The sequence below is a fragment of the Spermophilus citellus genome (assembly GCF_964194105.1).
Source record: "Spermophilus citellus genome assembly, chromosome: 3".
NCBI classification, from domain to species: Eukaryota; Metazoa; Chordata; class Mammalia; order Rodentia; family Sciuridae; genus Spermophilus; species Spermophilus citellus.
In genome coordinates this window covers 167,605,876-167,619,756 of record NC_138184.1, presented here as the reverse complement: position 1 = coordinate 167,619,756, position 13,881 = coordinate 167,605,876, and the positions used below count along the sequence as shown (strand labels likewise).

The 13,881-nt window shown below is 33.3% G+C and overlaps 1 protein-coding gene across 3 annotated transcripts in view; it reads right to left on the bottom strand.

Moving 5' to 3' along the window:
* Nucleotides 1-4,649: 4,649 nt before the first annotated feature.
* The window catches only part of CACNA2D1 (calcium voltage-gated channel auxiliary subunit alpha2delta 1), a 483,532-nt gene continuing 474,300 nt past the window's right edge, over nucleotides 4,650-13,881 (bottom strand). For all 3 annotated transcript variants that reach the window (XM_081286479.1, XM_081286480.1, XM_081286478.1), the window contains one exon: nucleotides 4,650-8,649. In XM_081286479.1, coding sequence (XP_081142605.1) covers nucleotides 8,533-8,649 — 117 coding nt within the window. In that variant the 3' untranslated portion in view covers nucleotides 4,650-8,532. The remainder of the gene's footprint in view (nucleotides 8,650-13,881) is intronic.

Here is a 13,881-nt window from a genome sequence, read left to right as displayed (position 1 = left end):
CTGGCATGCTTGCGGCCCGGGTTCGATCCTCAGCACCACATACAGACAAAGATGTTGTGTCCACTGAAAAACTAAAAAATAAATATTAAAAAATTCTCTCTCTCTCTCTCTCTCTCTCTCTCTCTCTCTCTCTCTCTCTCTCTCTCTCTCTCTCTCTCTCTTAAAAAACAAAAAAAGAAATTTGGACCAGATAGAAGATAGGAAGTCATGAAATTTAATAAAATCAGATGGTCAAAGAATTAAGATTGAGATAAGCTTTGGTTCTCTACTTCTGAATGCCAATATTGAAAGAACGGATGAGTTGAAAGATCTTGAGTAGAAACAGAAATAGAGGAAGAGAGTGAGAAGACAGTGCAACATGGAATGCATAAAAGTCCAAGCTTTAGGAAGAGGGAAGTTGATAGAACACCTTGAGGTTGGAATGAACAACTAAGTGGTCATCAAGAGCAGTTTTAAAGGAAAGATGACAAGTTAGGCAAGTGTGCTCAAAAAAATTTCTGCTAAACTTCTGTTTTATGATAAAACAAGTAAATGGGAATGAATTGTGGTTGAAACTCATATAGTCCTGACAGTGAAAGGACATTCCTTCTTTTTCACCAGCAAGCTCTTAGCTGAAGTCAAACATTCCCAGAGCTAACATCACCATCTGCCTCACCATTATTTCATCTCTATCTAGGTGGTCCAGATGTCTAATTGTTTCTGACATTTGGATGAGGATACCACGACAGTATGAACCTTCCATCTACCCTTCCCCAGCTCAGTCCCTAAATCTAGCTCAGTTTCCATGGGTTCTTTCTGCCTGCCTTCAGCTCTTTGTTCCCAAGAACTTTTATTGCATAGTGCATTGTTAGAGCTAGTCACAATATGCTTATTTATACCCCATTCAGATGAATATTTTCCTTATACATTCACATAGTTTGTGCTATTTTTGTGTTTTTCAACATTTCAGCATGGTGAAAAATGTAAAGTTCTGACAAATTTGTTATATATTAGGAAGGTTCTCTGGGTATTCCTGAAACCTGCAGCATCAGAACAATTAAGTTCCTGAGGTAATAAGTAAAGACTTTATTAGACAGTGACTATTGTCAAATATTTATTGAGTAAACAGAATAAATCAGACAGAAAAGGCAAAGAAAGTTAGAGATGTCACATATAATATGTCAAGTTTGGGGAGCTGGGATGTGGATCCCTAATCTGGTGGCAAAGCCTGGAATTTCTACCATGTACCAAATGATCTCTTTTGGTCTCAATCATTTTCAGTCCAGTGGAAGAAGAGAAAACAGGCAGTCTGAAGTTTATCTAAGGTATTTTTCTTTTAAGTGGGTCTTTAAAAGTTTTGATTAGCTTTCAATCTTATTAATATACATTATATAATTAAATATATATAAAGAAACCAGATTGTCAATACCACTTTCTAACCTTATTCTGACAGTAGGTACTATTTACCATAAGGATGAGCCTAATTGAAAAGGTTCTCTGGTATATAAATAAATCTTAATTTAACTGAGATTTTTGATATTAATATGACTTAAATAGGAATGGAATGCCCTGTTTTTACTATTCTAATAGTGGTCCTGATTGCTAAACACAATAAATGAGAACTTTATTAAGTATGTGCAGCTATGTAATGTAGATTTAAAAATAATAATAAAAATCCCTAAAGATCATAGTTGAGTTGGAATCAGAGTTATGTTTGAAAACTGTGTTCAATTAAAATTGAACCAAAAACCAGCATCTACATAGGTTTTTATAAAGTACAATTCAGAAATAACTTGCATCACTAACCCCAATATTAAACTTCAGAACCCTGAAGTTGCAATACAAAACAAAATACAAAAACATAAAACAAAAACCCTGTGAATCATGAAGTCATCACTCTTTTTTTTCCCCCCTAAATACTTGGAAAATGGTTAACAAAATTTTCTCATCTTGATCTCTTACTTGGTCTTTTTTTTTTTTTTTTTTGTAGGCGTTTTTCTAACCCCATATTCCACAGCATGGTTTTCTGGAAATGCAACCATGATCAAGTCTTTTTTTTTTTTTTTTTTGTAGGCGTTTTTCTAACCCCATATTCCACAGCATGGTTTTCTGGAAATGCAACCATGATCAAACTGTTTTCTACCTAAAATTCTTCAGTGGTTTGTAAATACTTAGATATCCATGTAATCCAGGAGCCATTCCAGCTGTGGCTATTTGTCTCCTCATACCCATCTTGCACTCCTCACCCAGCCCTCCAGCCATGCTGAAATCTCATTTAGCTACTTCCGGTTCCTTGAATGTGTCTCTTGGCTTTCACATACACTCATCTATTTCTATCATTGCTTCTCTCAGCTTAGTTCATGGGAACCCTTTCTAGCCAGTTGAGTCTTGCTGGGTGCACTTCTGTAAGCTTCTATTTACTTCCTATTCCATAGTACTTCTTATGCTATTGTACTTATGAAATTTTCAATATTCTCAGCCAATAATTCCATAAGGGAAGGTACAATTTTTGCTTTGTGCAAGTCTCTGCTTCTAACACTGCAGGTGTATAAACAATGACTATTTTAGATAACACACTAATGGTCCAGATGGTTGGAATTTTTAGGGCTCCAGCATATGATTGTGATGACCAGCAAGATGAATATAATGGTAAGCATTCATAGTGCTAATGGGAGGCATCATTAAGTGGTTACATAGTGCTGGGACCTGTGTTAAGTGATTTATATCATTATATTACTTATTTGTCATGAAAGTTATACAATGTAGATATTATTTATATTTGGAGGGGCAAGAAAATTGAGACTTAGAGACATTACACAACTTGTTGATGGTTGATAGCCAGTAAGTGATGAAGTCAGGATCCATGGGTAATAATTGGAATATAGTTACAACTTGGCTGTATGTCCTTAACAATGAGGTATAGAGTAGTAGTTACTGGGTTTAGAAATTTTAAGGATTAGGATAATAGTAAATGAAAAAAGGAGAAGGGAGCAGATATTGGCAATCTTCATAAATTTGCTGATACTTTATTAATGCTACTGAGGATTAAATACATGAGTGATTTATCACTGAAATGAGTCCCTCCCTTTGGATTTTTTTTTTTTTTAAAATCTGGAGACAGGGTCTCATTAAGTTACTTGGGACCTCTTTAAGTCACTGAGACTGGCCTTGAACTTGCAGTCCTCCTGCCTTATTCTCCTGAGTCACTGGGATTACAGGCATGCACCTACACTTACACTTTATTTTGTTGTTTTTAGTAGGAAGAATCAATTATGCCATACTTTCACAAAGAAAAGTCAAGTTTTCTTGGACAATTAGAAAAAAGAGAATATCTGGAAAAGAAAAGTTCTTTCAAGCAAAAAATGGCAATCTTACTCCAACCTATACATTGTCCTTAGTTCAACATAGTGTTGAGCTTGTGTCTGGAACCACTGTCATAAAGGAGTGGTTTAGAGTTCAGGAGTCAAACACTCAAGACCTTGATTTTGTTAATTATTACCAATAATTAAAAATTTTCAGTAGTAATGTAAATTAGAGGTCACAGATAATGTTCCTTACAGATCCAAAATTCTAAGGCCTTATTGAGTGTAATGCAAAGAGAAAAGACTACCACATAAGTATGCATGGATATACATATGATTGCTTTAATTCTAGATTTATAAATGTAGGAAGATAGGATTAATGGAGTGTTTGCTTGTTTTAAACAGAGGTATTCTGAATGCATTTGCAGGTAGAAGGGACAAAAAGGCTGCAAAGAAATGAGATTGAGTATGCTTGATAAGGCAAATTGATGAAGCTAGGGACCACAGGAATAGGTGGGGATGGGAGCAAGAAGAAATGAGGATCTCTGGGGAGTTACACGGTTGAGGAGATACATTGGTACAGAATGAGGCGAGATGTTCAGAAAACCAATAATATTTACTTTATATTTTTAAGTATTTTTTTTCTTTTAAAATTCCTTTATAAGATATGGGGCCAATGGCTGTGGGAATAGGGCTTGCCCCAACATATAGGAGGCCCTAGGAAACACACACACACACACACACACACACACACAAAACACACACTAGGACCTAGTTATTTTGTTCTGTTTTGTGGGATTCCCCAGAAAGAAAAAGCCAGGTAGGCTTACGTTATACTGGATTCCACACGATGTCGGGTCCATGACTTTATTAGGGGAGCATGAGGAAGAAGGATCTGTTGTAAATGTAAAAGGAACCTTACTCGGCTTCTTTATAAAACTTATGTTACACTCCATTGCCTCAGCTGTTTTTACTATAAAGTTGACAGAAATATTTAGATGTTAAGTGTATAAAAGATATGCATATTTCAGCTATTCTAATTTCTTTCAAATTATTTTCCCCAAAGTCTTCGAGAAACGAAATATTATTTTTGCCTAGGAAATGTGTTTTACAATAGTAGTCCAAAATCTGATTTATTAAGTTCCTAAGTCACCTTCCTGGAGAAGGCACAGGTGAGAAAGTTTCGAATTATGTAAAAATGTTGCAAGTATGCTTTGAACTGTAAAAACACTTTCATAATCCTAAATTTTATTTCCAAAATCCAGAATCCTTATCACCTGCTTCCCTAAAATACATTTATGAGAGAGGTCTCTGTCTTTTTCATCTGAATCTTATTTTTTTTTAAAGCAAATAATCCAAGCTGTGAGGTGACTTTAAATGATAAACTTTTATTCTGAATATACTGTTTTTGCACAAGATTTAACACAACATTTTCTGGGATTATAAATATTTTTATAACAGTATTATACAAATTTTTACAAAATGTTTTTATCAGGCTAGTTAATTTCCACAAAAGTGTCAAGAGAACATAATAAAGGGGAGAAAAGAGCTATTGTTCACAAAAGCCACTTGGTCTTTTGCATGGATGCACACTGGGCATTTCATTAAAAGTTTCCCTAAAAGCATGATCCAACAATCATACAACACAACAAGAAAGATAATTTTGCCTGGTCACACTGTAAACTCGATTGGCATCTATACAAGACAGTATCCCATTAGTCTCGGTGGAATTTGAGATAATTTATTTTATGTGAACTTAAACGATAGATGTAACCATTGGTAAGGACAGTGTAATTCTTCAAAGTTCTGGAATTTTTTAATACTTGATACTTTGGATTTGCTCTTTACAGAAATGTACACTGGATATTAACAATATTAACATTTCCAATGTTAACTATGGAAAACAATAGAATTTCCAAATAATAATAAAACAGTTGGAATTTGGGCATGTGAAAAAGTCACAACATCCATTTTGTCTCCCTAGGTTAGATGCTATACCTTTAGAGATTTTAATGTCAATTAATATGATCAATAGAATAGCTTAAGAGTTTTAAATCAAGACACAGAATTATAGCTTTGGTGAAGACAAGACAAAGATTTAAATGAGATGTAAAATACAAGAGAGCATCAAATAAGCAAGTAACACTTGGGTTGCAAAGGTCACTTAAAAGGGATACTGCCTATTTGAACCCCATAAGGCCAGTTTGAAGGTTAATAAAAGAATATTATAAATAGGAAAACTTACAAATGACAGCAACACTGTTTTGTTTTATTTTTCTCGAAGTTAAGCAAGAATGCCTCACACATTAGAAACATGAAAAAAGATCATACTAAAATCTTATAGGCCCAGGACCTAAATATCTTTTCAATCAAACTTGCTAACTATGTCATGTTAAAAACCTGTTACAAATATGGACCACGATTGGTGTTTGGCAGTAATGCTGGTTGTTCAAATGAAGAAAAGATAAAGAAACCAGAAATGCAAAATTCTTATTATGCAACACCAATGCAAGACTTTTTCTGACTTTTAGTGACAAACTGCATTAAACTACGTGAGTATAGTAAAAATTAAATAAGTTAAAAAAAGTTTAAAAAGCCTTTTATTTATCTCTTATACTTTTCAGTCTTTGGAAGTCAATACTAATACCAGACTAAAATTGAAGTTCTTATTGACGTAATTCACAGAAAAATAAAAAATTTAGCATAATAATTTAATGGGATGAGTGTTACTGTCTTTGAACAACAAACAACAACAACAACAACAAAAACATGCTAAAAGCATGAAGACTACTATGTCATTAAGACAATCTTTAATCAGAGAACATGTTCTTACCCAATTTGTTACCATGTGTGTGGTTGTCACGTCATAGTTTTATAATCAAATAGGGCCCTGCCACTAGATGCCAAGTTTAACTATGATTAATACAAAATAATGCAGTTGATGAAAACATACTATATAAATGACATTAGCTATGAAGATATATTTAACAGACTTTGAAAATAATTTTAAGGTAGTTTTGTTGTATGCTGGAAGCAATTAAATTTTTTTAATGTGCGTTATTTATATACACAATCTAACAACATTATATTTTGATATTCCCTTTCCAACACTTTCATGATTTAAAATGGTCTAGCAAAAGTTAATAAGTTTTAAATATTTCATTAACAAACAACATGATTTAAACATATCATTATTAATCTTTAAATCACTTTGGTGTTTTCTAAAATGTCAATACCAGTTATGAATGGACTACAAAATCACGACAATGTGTTAGAAATGGTAACTGATGTCAATTCTTAGAACAATAGTTGGCAAAGTGATTCCATTCCCCCTCCCCCTATTTTAAATTAAAAAAAAACTTAAATAAGGAAATATACACAAGTGGTACTTAAGATATATTAGTGGTAGAAGGGAATTACAAATGTATGCAAAGCTAAAAACAAATATATCTTTTAAACATTGCTAAAGAATTGGTTATATCTTTGATATGTGGAACATATTAAAGCATGCTGGATAATGTAAATAACTTTGACATTAAAATGATATATAAGAAAATTTCCAGCATATACACACACCAATATTTGGCATGTTTGGAAAACAAATGCATTTTACCATAAAAAATATCTTTATACTTTCAGCCTTCAATAAAATTATTCACTATTCCTAGAATTACACATTCATTGTTTTTATCCTTTCTTCAAATACTGTTTATTCCTGAAAATAATTTAAAAGCGTAAATAATATTTTGCTACAATATTAATCTACAATGAAATATCCAATTTACTACACTAACCATTTTCACCAATGAGGCTGTATAAAAACAAATTTTATTCACAATCAAGTGTTCATGTGCATACATATAGATTCAAGGTTTCCTGTTTGTTCAGATTATTTGTAAAACCCTCACCAAATTCCATGGAACTGTTAGTTAAATGATCATATCATTTAAAATGGAGGGACAGAATCAGCAGCAGCAGCAATTTTCAGATTGTACATGCTACTATTGAAATGAACAAAGAGGAAACCTAGGATGAATCTTCATTGAGAACATATATGTACTTTTCAAAAAATAAATGTGTTAAATCTGATTTATGTACTTAAAATATCTGTACATAGGTTTTCAGGCAAAAGCACAAATCTGTATAAAATCCATTATTTCTCATTTCACCGTTTACCTGACCCAGTCATTCAGCATTTACATTGCACAGTATATTCAGAGTAGTTTAACAACGTTTTTAAAGATGACTTAAGTGCATTTACACCGCAAGGTTCAGATTCTTACATGACAATAATGTCACTCAGTTAACTTTTCAATGGACTACACTCTACAGTAAGAGAAAAACCAAAAAGTTAAAATAGCAGCAGCATCATGCAAAATACCCTTGGTGACCCAAGTTCATTTGTCACAAGAAAAACATTCCCCTCCCCCCCAACAAGCTTTTCTTAGAGCATTTTTAAATATCTGGCTAGAACTACATAACTGTACTGTGAACAAAAGGACATTACGTCAAAGCATTTAAGGGCTTACATTTATGAGGAAATAAGTCACGTGTTCAAATTTCACCCACAAGCACCTTTAGTTTAATAGTTTCTCAGTTAACATTGTCAAACCATCAATTCATTACCTCACCAAAATTTAATTGGTCTTCAATTGTGTTTTATTTTTGGCAGAGAAGTCATTCTTCATAAGGCATTTTATTCATGGCTAATTTTTGGCAGAAAATTAGTCATTTTTTTTTTTTTTATATTTCAACAGTTTAGATCAATGTTACTACTTTCTTTCCTGCCCTCCCTCACTAACTATTCAAAGCAGGAATTCTGAACAGAAGAATATGTGAAGGCAAACATAACTCCCCGCCACCCCTAGTGACTTTCTTGGTAAAATTGCAGCAAGTTGAAATTCCAGGTCAAAATCAAGACATTTCTTATGATTCATAAACAATTGCATGGGGAGCCCTTTTACATGTAATCACCAACAAAGCAACGACAGACTCCCAAATTGTCCAATAGAGCACATATAGAATTTTGCTTTGATGTTATACATAGATGATGCAGCATTCACACAAATTTAAGGGTCTGACACCCTGACATGCAGCCAGTGGATGTCTTATGAATCTGTGCCTTAGAGTTATGCATGGTACAGGCCCAGCTAATGTTCTGCTGATTGGACAGTTGACCCTATTTTAATGTAATTGAGGGCTCATGTGTTGGCAGGGTCTGGACTAGACTTATGACGATTTTGGTTTTAGGTCACAATAGGTAGTGTCTGCTGCCAGATACCAGCCAAAGTAGTAGGAACTGGAGTCCAAAGATAGACCACAGGGAGGGATTTAATCCAGAAACTCCTCCACAGTCGGTATAGTCCTCCTGTTGGAAAGAAAGGAAAAAAATAAAATCTTGAAAAACATTTAGGGGGGCATATCTTTCAGAGTAACCCATATGCAGTTCACTTTGAACTCACCTTGTAAAATTGCTCTAAATGGGATCCATATAAATAACATTCACCTAGATTTTATTGTTCAGCAATGTTGAGTAAAGCAATTTCCCTAGAACCATTTGACAAATGCTTTAAATGTTTAGTTGTAGATTCTAATGATTGTAAAAGAAAATAATAATCCTGTTTTCAGAAACATACCCATTTTTAAATAAAAAATATTGTGTCATGGTACCAAAAATCCTATATATTTAAGAAGGCAAGAAATAAAAATAAAATTTAATAATGTTCTACCATTCCCAAGAATAATGATCTTAGTAACTGAGCACTATAAGGAAAAGTAAGTAAATTTTTTAAAAAAAATTCCATTTACCATATTTCTTTTATCCAATTTCTAAGGGGAACATATGGTACCTATGTTATACATGTACCTTCATCAAGCATAAAGTAAAATGAAAAATAATGTATTTGAACCACAAATAATGAAAGGACATTCTGAAAATATACATGGGGAAAAGATAAGCTAGAAAGAGAGGTTGTTTTGTTTGGAGAACCATGAAATATTAGCAATGACTGTATCTATTTAAATTCTCCAAAGTATAGTGGTGGCTTACTTGGTTCCCTAGTAATATGAACTTCTTTACCTTTTATTCCTGGGTTCTAGAATCTGTACATTTACCTTTAAATGTAGTGAACTTCATTGAAAAAAAAAAAACTCATATGTAATCATTGTCATAAACATCTCTTAAGAATTCACTAATTGAAGGTTCAAAATGATAGGTTATATAAAAGAATGAACCAAAACATTTTCTTTTGTTCTTCCCTTAAGATTTTTACAAAGATTCTAAGCTTTCAAAAATTAAGAACTTTGTTGTTGTTTTGGTTTACCAGAATAAACAAAGTGCCTGCCACTTGGTAAATAAATACAATTTCTTTCTTGAATTATGTCTGAAGAGTACAACTCTTTTCTCTTTATTCGTTTGTTAAAAAGAAGGCTGAGAGAAAATAATTTATAAAGGAAAACTTTAACTTTCAAAAGTACCTCCCAATCTAAGTAGAAGCATAAAATAATTCTTTGTCCAATGCTCTTGAAAGCTAGACAGCATGAGGACTGTGCATAATATTCCTTTCTGGACATGTTTTCTCACATGTCTTTGGCTTATGCTCATCTTGAGCCCTGAGGAATGAAGCTGGATATTGAGACTTCTCAAACTGTGAGCCCCTAGATAAAATTTTCCTTGCCTAAAATTGTTCTGATCATTTCTTTTAGTCACAGAAGTGAAAAAGCTGCCCCAAACAGATCAGGCTAAAGATTCCCAGTCATCTGAGATTCCTCTTTTTCTCATAGGTATCCATCAGCATAACGACTAAGTTCTCACTTCAAAATACATACCCAACTGTCTCTCCTCTGACCATCTCAAGTTCCAGTCACCACCGTGCTTCTGCAGAAGTTGCTATACTTGTCTCCTTGCTTCTACTCTGCCTTTTTACAATCCCTTCTCCAAAAAGCATTCTTCTTAAAACCATAAATCAAATCCTTTCATACCTTGTTTAAAATTTCTCATCACTTTCAAAACAAAATCCAAATTCCTTACCAAGGCCTACAAAGTCTTATGTGGTCTGGAGCCTGGCTGCTCCTTCATCTTCCCACATTCTTCTCCTTTCCTCAGCCCTAACTATTCCTAAAACACTATCATTCTCTGCAATGGGCCTTTGCACTGCTCTGTTTTTTGTTCAGGTACTGTTCCCTGTAGGTTAGGGTAACCACATAAAAAACAGGGTACCTGTTACATTCAAATTTTAGATTTAAAAAAAATTGTATGTGTACATGAGTGGAGATATATATCTCCCCTAAGTATCTCACACATATAGGTGTGGCATGATACACAGTAGGTGTGCAGCATTTGATAAATAATAGTAGGCACTCAATGAAGCAGTGCACATGCTGACTGGTTAATAAGGCCACAGACATAAAGTAATACTCAAAAGAAGACCTAATTGTCACACAGCCAGGAGTACTCTGCAGTTCTGGCAAAGTATTAAAAACTGTTGTATACATACAACTCATTTTCATGTAAAAGATGTACATTGGTTGAGGAAATTCTTATGAATATAAAACATATCTTTATATTCTAGAAATGTATTTTGCCCTCTGGCTCCTACTTCATTGTGTGTGTGTGTGTGTACATATACATACATATATCCCCCCCCATTTCCTCCATGTGATGATGAGATGTCTACCAATTTCAGAGGTGGTAGGTTACATAAATTATTTGGAGTCCCTGTAGGCTGTATGTCGATTCACACTGAAAAAAATCTGACCCCTTAATTTCCTGATCATGTTTTACATGTTGCAATCACATGCAATAAGAACAGAAATTATGACGTGGAAGTAAATTATGAGATACATTTTTTTAACCATTTTAAATCACAAATGAACACATTGTGGGAGGAAACAGTGTTTTCTGTCTTGTAGAGGCTAAAATTCCACTGAAACCATGACCAGATTAATCAGTATCATTTTAAAAATCATTTCAGTAAAAAATAATAGCTTGGTACCTTATTTCAGTTTAACTTTAAAATAGAAAAAGATGCAGTACACACACATACACTGTGTGTGTGTGTGTGTGCTTAAAATAAGACTATTTTTTACTAGACTTCTCACATGGGACTTCTCTCAAAAGACTTAATAATATGTCACCCGAGAATTCTTTGTTTCTTTTCCTTCTCCATAACTTCTTGAAAGAAACATAACTCTAAAAATCTCTTCAATGTGCTGTTGTTAAAACTAAATCTTTCCCTGTCTTTCTTTCCACAACTGGAACCTGGAACAACTAATTGCACAAATAATAGAATTTTAATCTATTTAAATAAAGTGTTTCAGACATTTGGCTAAGGACGTTTTGCTCTTTTCTGAATTAAAAACTAATTATTGAGTTCAGGTAAGTCTGTACTAAAGTCACCCTAAGCTCCAAAGAAAATACATGCTAAAAATTTTAAGGTAGATAGATACTATACAGTAAATCCTTTGATAGCAATAATGCCCATAACACATGAGCTGTCTTTCTACATAGTATTTTATCACCCAACTACATAAACCCATGAGATAGGTAGAATGTGTTAAACTCTTTAAATGTAGGAAGATTAATAAACATATAGATATTTTTATGCATGTTCAATATTTATGTATCCATAGCATCCTTTTATAAAGTAGGGTTACATAAAATAAAAGTTTCTTAATGGAGAAATTACTGGCTTATTTTCTGCTTTAATTAACATCTTGATCTTTATTTACTTGCTGTTGTTGTTGTTCACCACTGAAATCTTCATGAAACCACTGCCAAAAGGTCTCATTTGAACACTTGTGTTTTAAGGAAGTCCTCATAGTGTGGAGGTTCATAATTGTATACCCACAATCCATATCCTTTTTGGACTATACAGGATACAAGAACATTTCCTTTAAATGTTTCAAAGAGAGTCTATCTATACCCAACTGGCATGAGTTTACCTTGTGCTGTTAAATACCTTTGGCTATATAACTGTAGAATAAGTATTTTGTCTTGGAAGGCAGATGTCTCAGGAAACCAACCATAGCTCAAATACTTTGTTTGCTAAGCAAAGGAAACTCAATTTTCTTAACCTTTTTTTTTTTGTTGTTTTTTTGTTCTGGTTATGAAATTTACATAGAAAAAAAAAGTCAATGTAATTTGCTCTCACTATAGAAAAGGTGAGTAAAATTAATGCTTTCACTATCCAGTGATGAATTCTATGAATACCTTGGGTATTACCTTCTCAGTATTACTGCTATATTAGAACACATAAAATTAACAAATACATATATTTGGACAAGTGCATGCGAGTGTACTGCATGATTTTGAAGCAGGCTCCCTATGAAGCAGGGGGCCCCTCTCAAATTGCAAACAACTTCCTCATACTGGGAGTGGAGGCTGAGGGGGTGGGCCTAGTTCTCCCTTCCTAGGGAGGTCAAGAAAGCTGACGGTGGAGATCAAGCCCCTCCTGAGCCAGTGTAGCACAGGCTAAATCTATATATGTATATCAACTCACTTTCATTTCTATAAATTTTAACTTTCTGTGTGACCCTGACAATCTGTTTCTCCCCAGTTTGAGCAAATTGCATAGAATTCCTTCTTCCATCATTTACTTATTTCTTATGCAGGCAGGTGGCTGATAGCTATTATTGATGTTTTGTCCATCTTATGTAACTGAGTACTTCTTAAGGGATTTGATAAAGTTCTATTTCAAATAGCTGCCTATATATCAAGATAGTGTGTATGAAGAGGGATTATTTAATTTGGGCCTTTTACCTTAATTAATAAAACTAGCTAAAATACCTTTGACTTGGAATATTTTTTTCATGATAAGGATTATCTTGTTATCCCAAAACAAATCAGGCTATTTTCTGAGAATCCTTCTACTCCTGTAGTCTCCCTACCCCCAGGAGCTCATTGCATTCTTAGTAATGGCCATATCTCCATCTAGTGGTTTCCTAATCAATGAATACCTAGAGACTGATGAAGAAAGACTACAACAGAAGTTGCTCTAGTAGCACAATCATGATTATTCCAGAGCATCAGAAATGAAACCATGTAACAATAAATAGAATTCTGAACACAAATGCATCTCCCAAACACCTACTTATCTGCATTGCTTACATAATTCAGAAAGTACTATAAATATTAGTAAAAATGATAATTTTGGTTTAATAGAAGAAATATTTAATTGAATAAACTTAGAAATTAGAAACACTTATTTCAATAAGAATATCAATATTTGGGGAATAAAAACTCTAAGTTAATTAAACTAGACCGGTTGATAAGAAAATCAGAATTAATTTCATGCTAGCATTTAAAAAATATAAATTAGCTGTTGTTAGATATTTCTCTTTAGTAAAAGTGTGCTATCATAAAAGCTGTATACATTTTTGTAAACAGTGACAATCTTTACACAAATATGTTATGAGAAAATGGTTTTAAAATAAATATAGGAATTTGTTATGTTCGGTTTAGGATGAGAAACTTAGGTACCATTAGAAATCAGCAATTTACAAAATAATATTAGAATTAGAATTTTAATAACCTTGCTTCAGGACATTATTGAGGATTTAGGAATATGGGTTATTTTCTAAAATTTCAAGTGAAAAACAA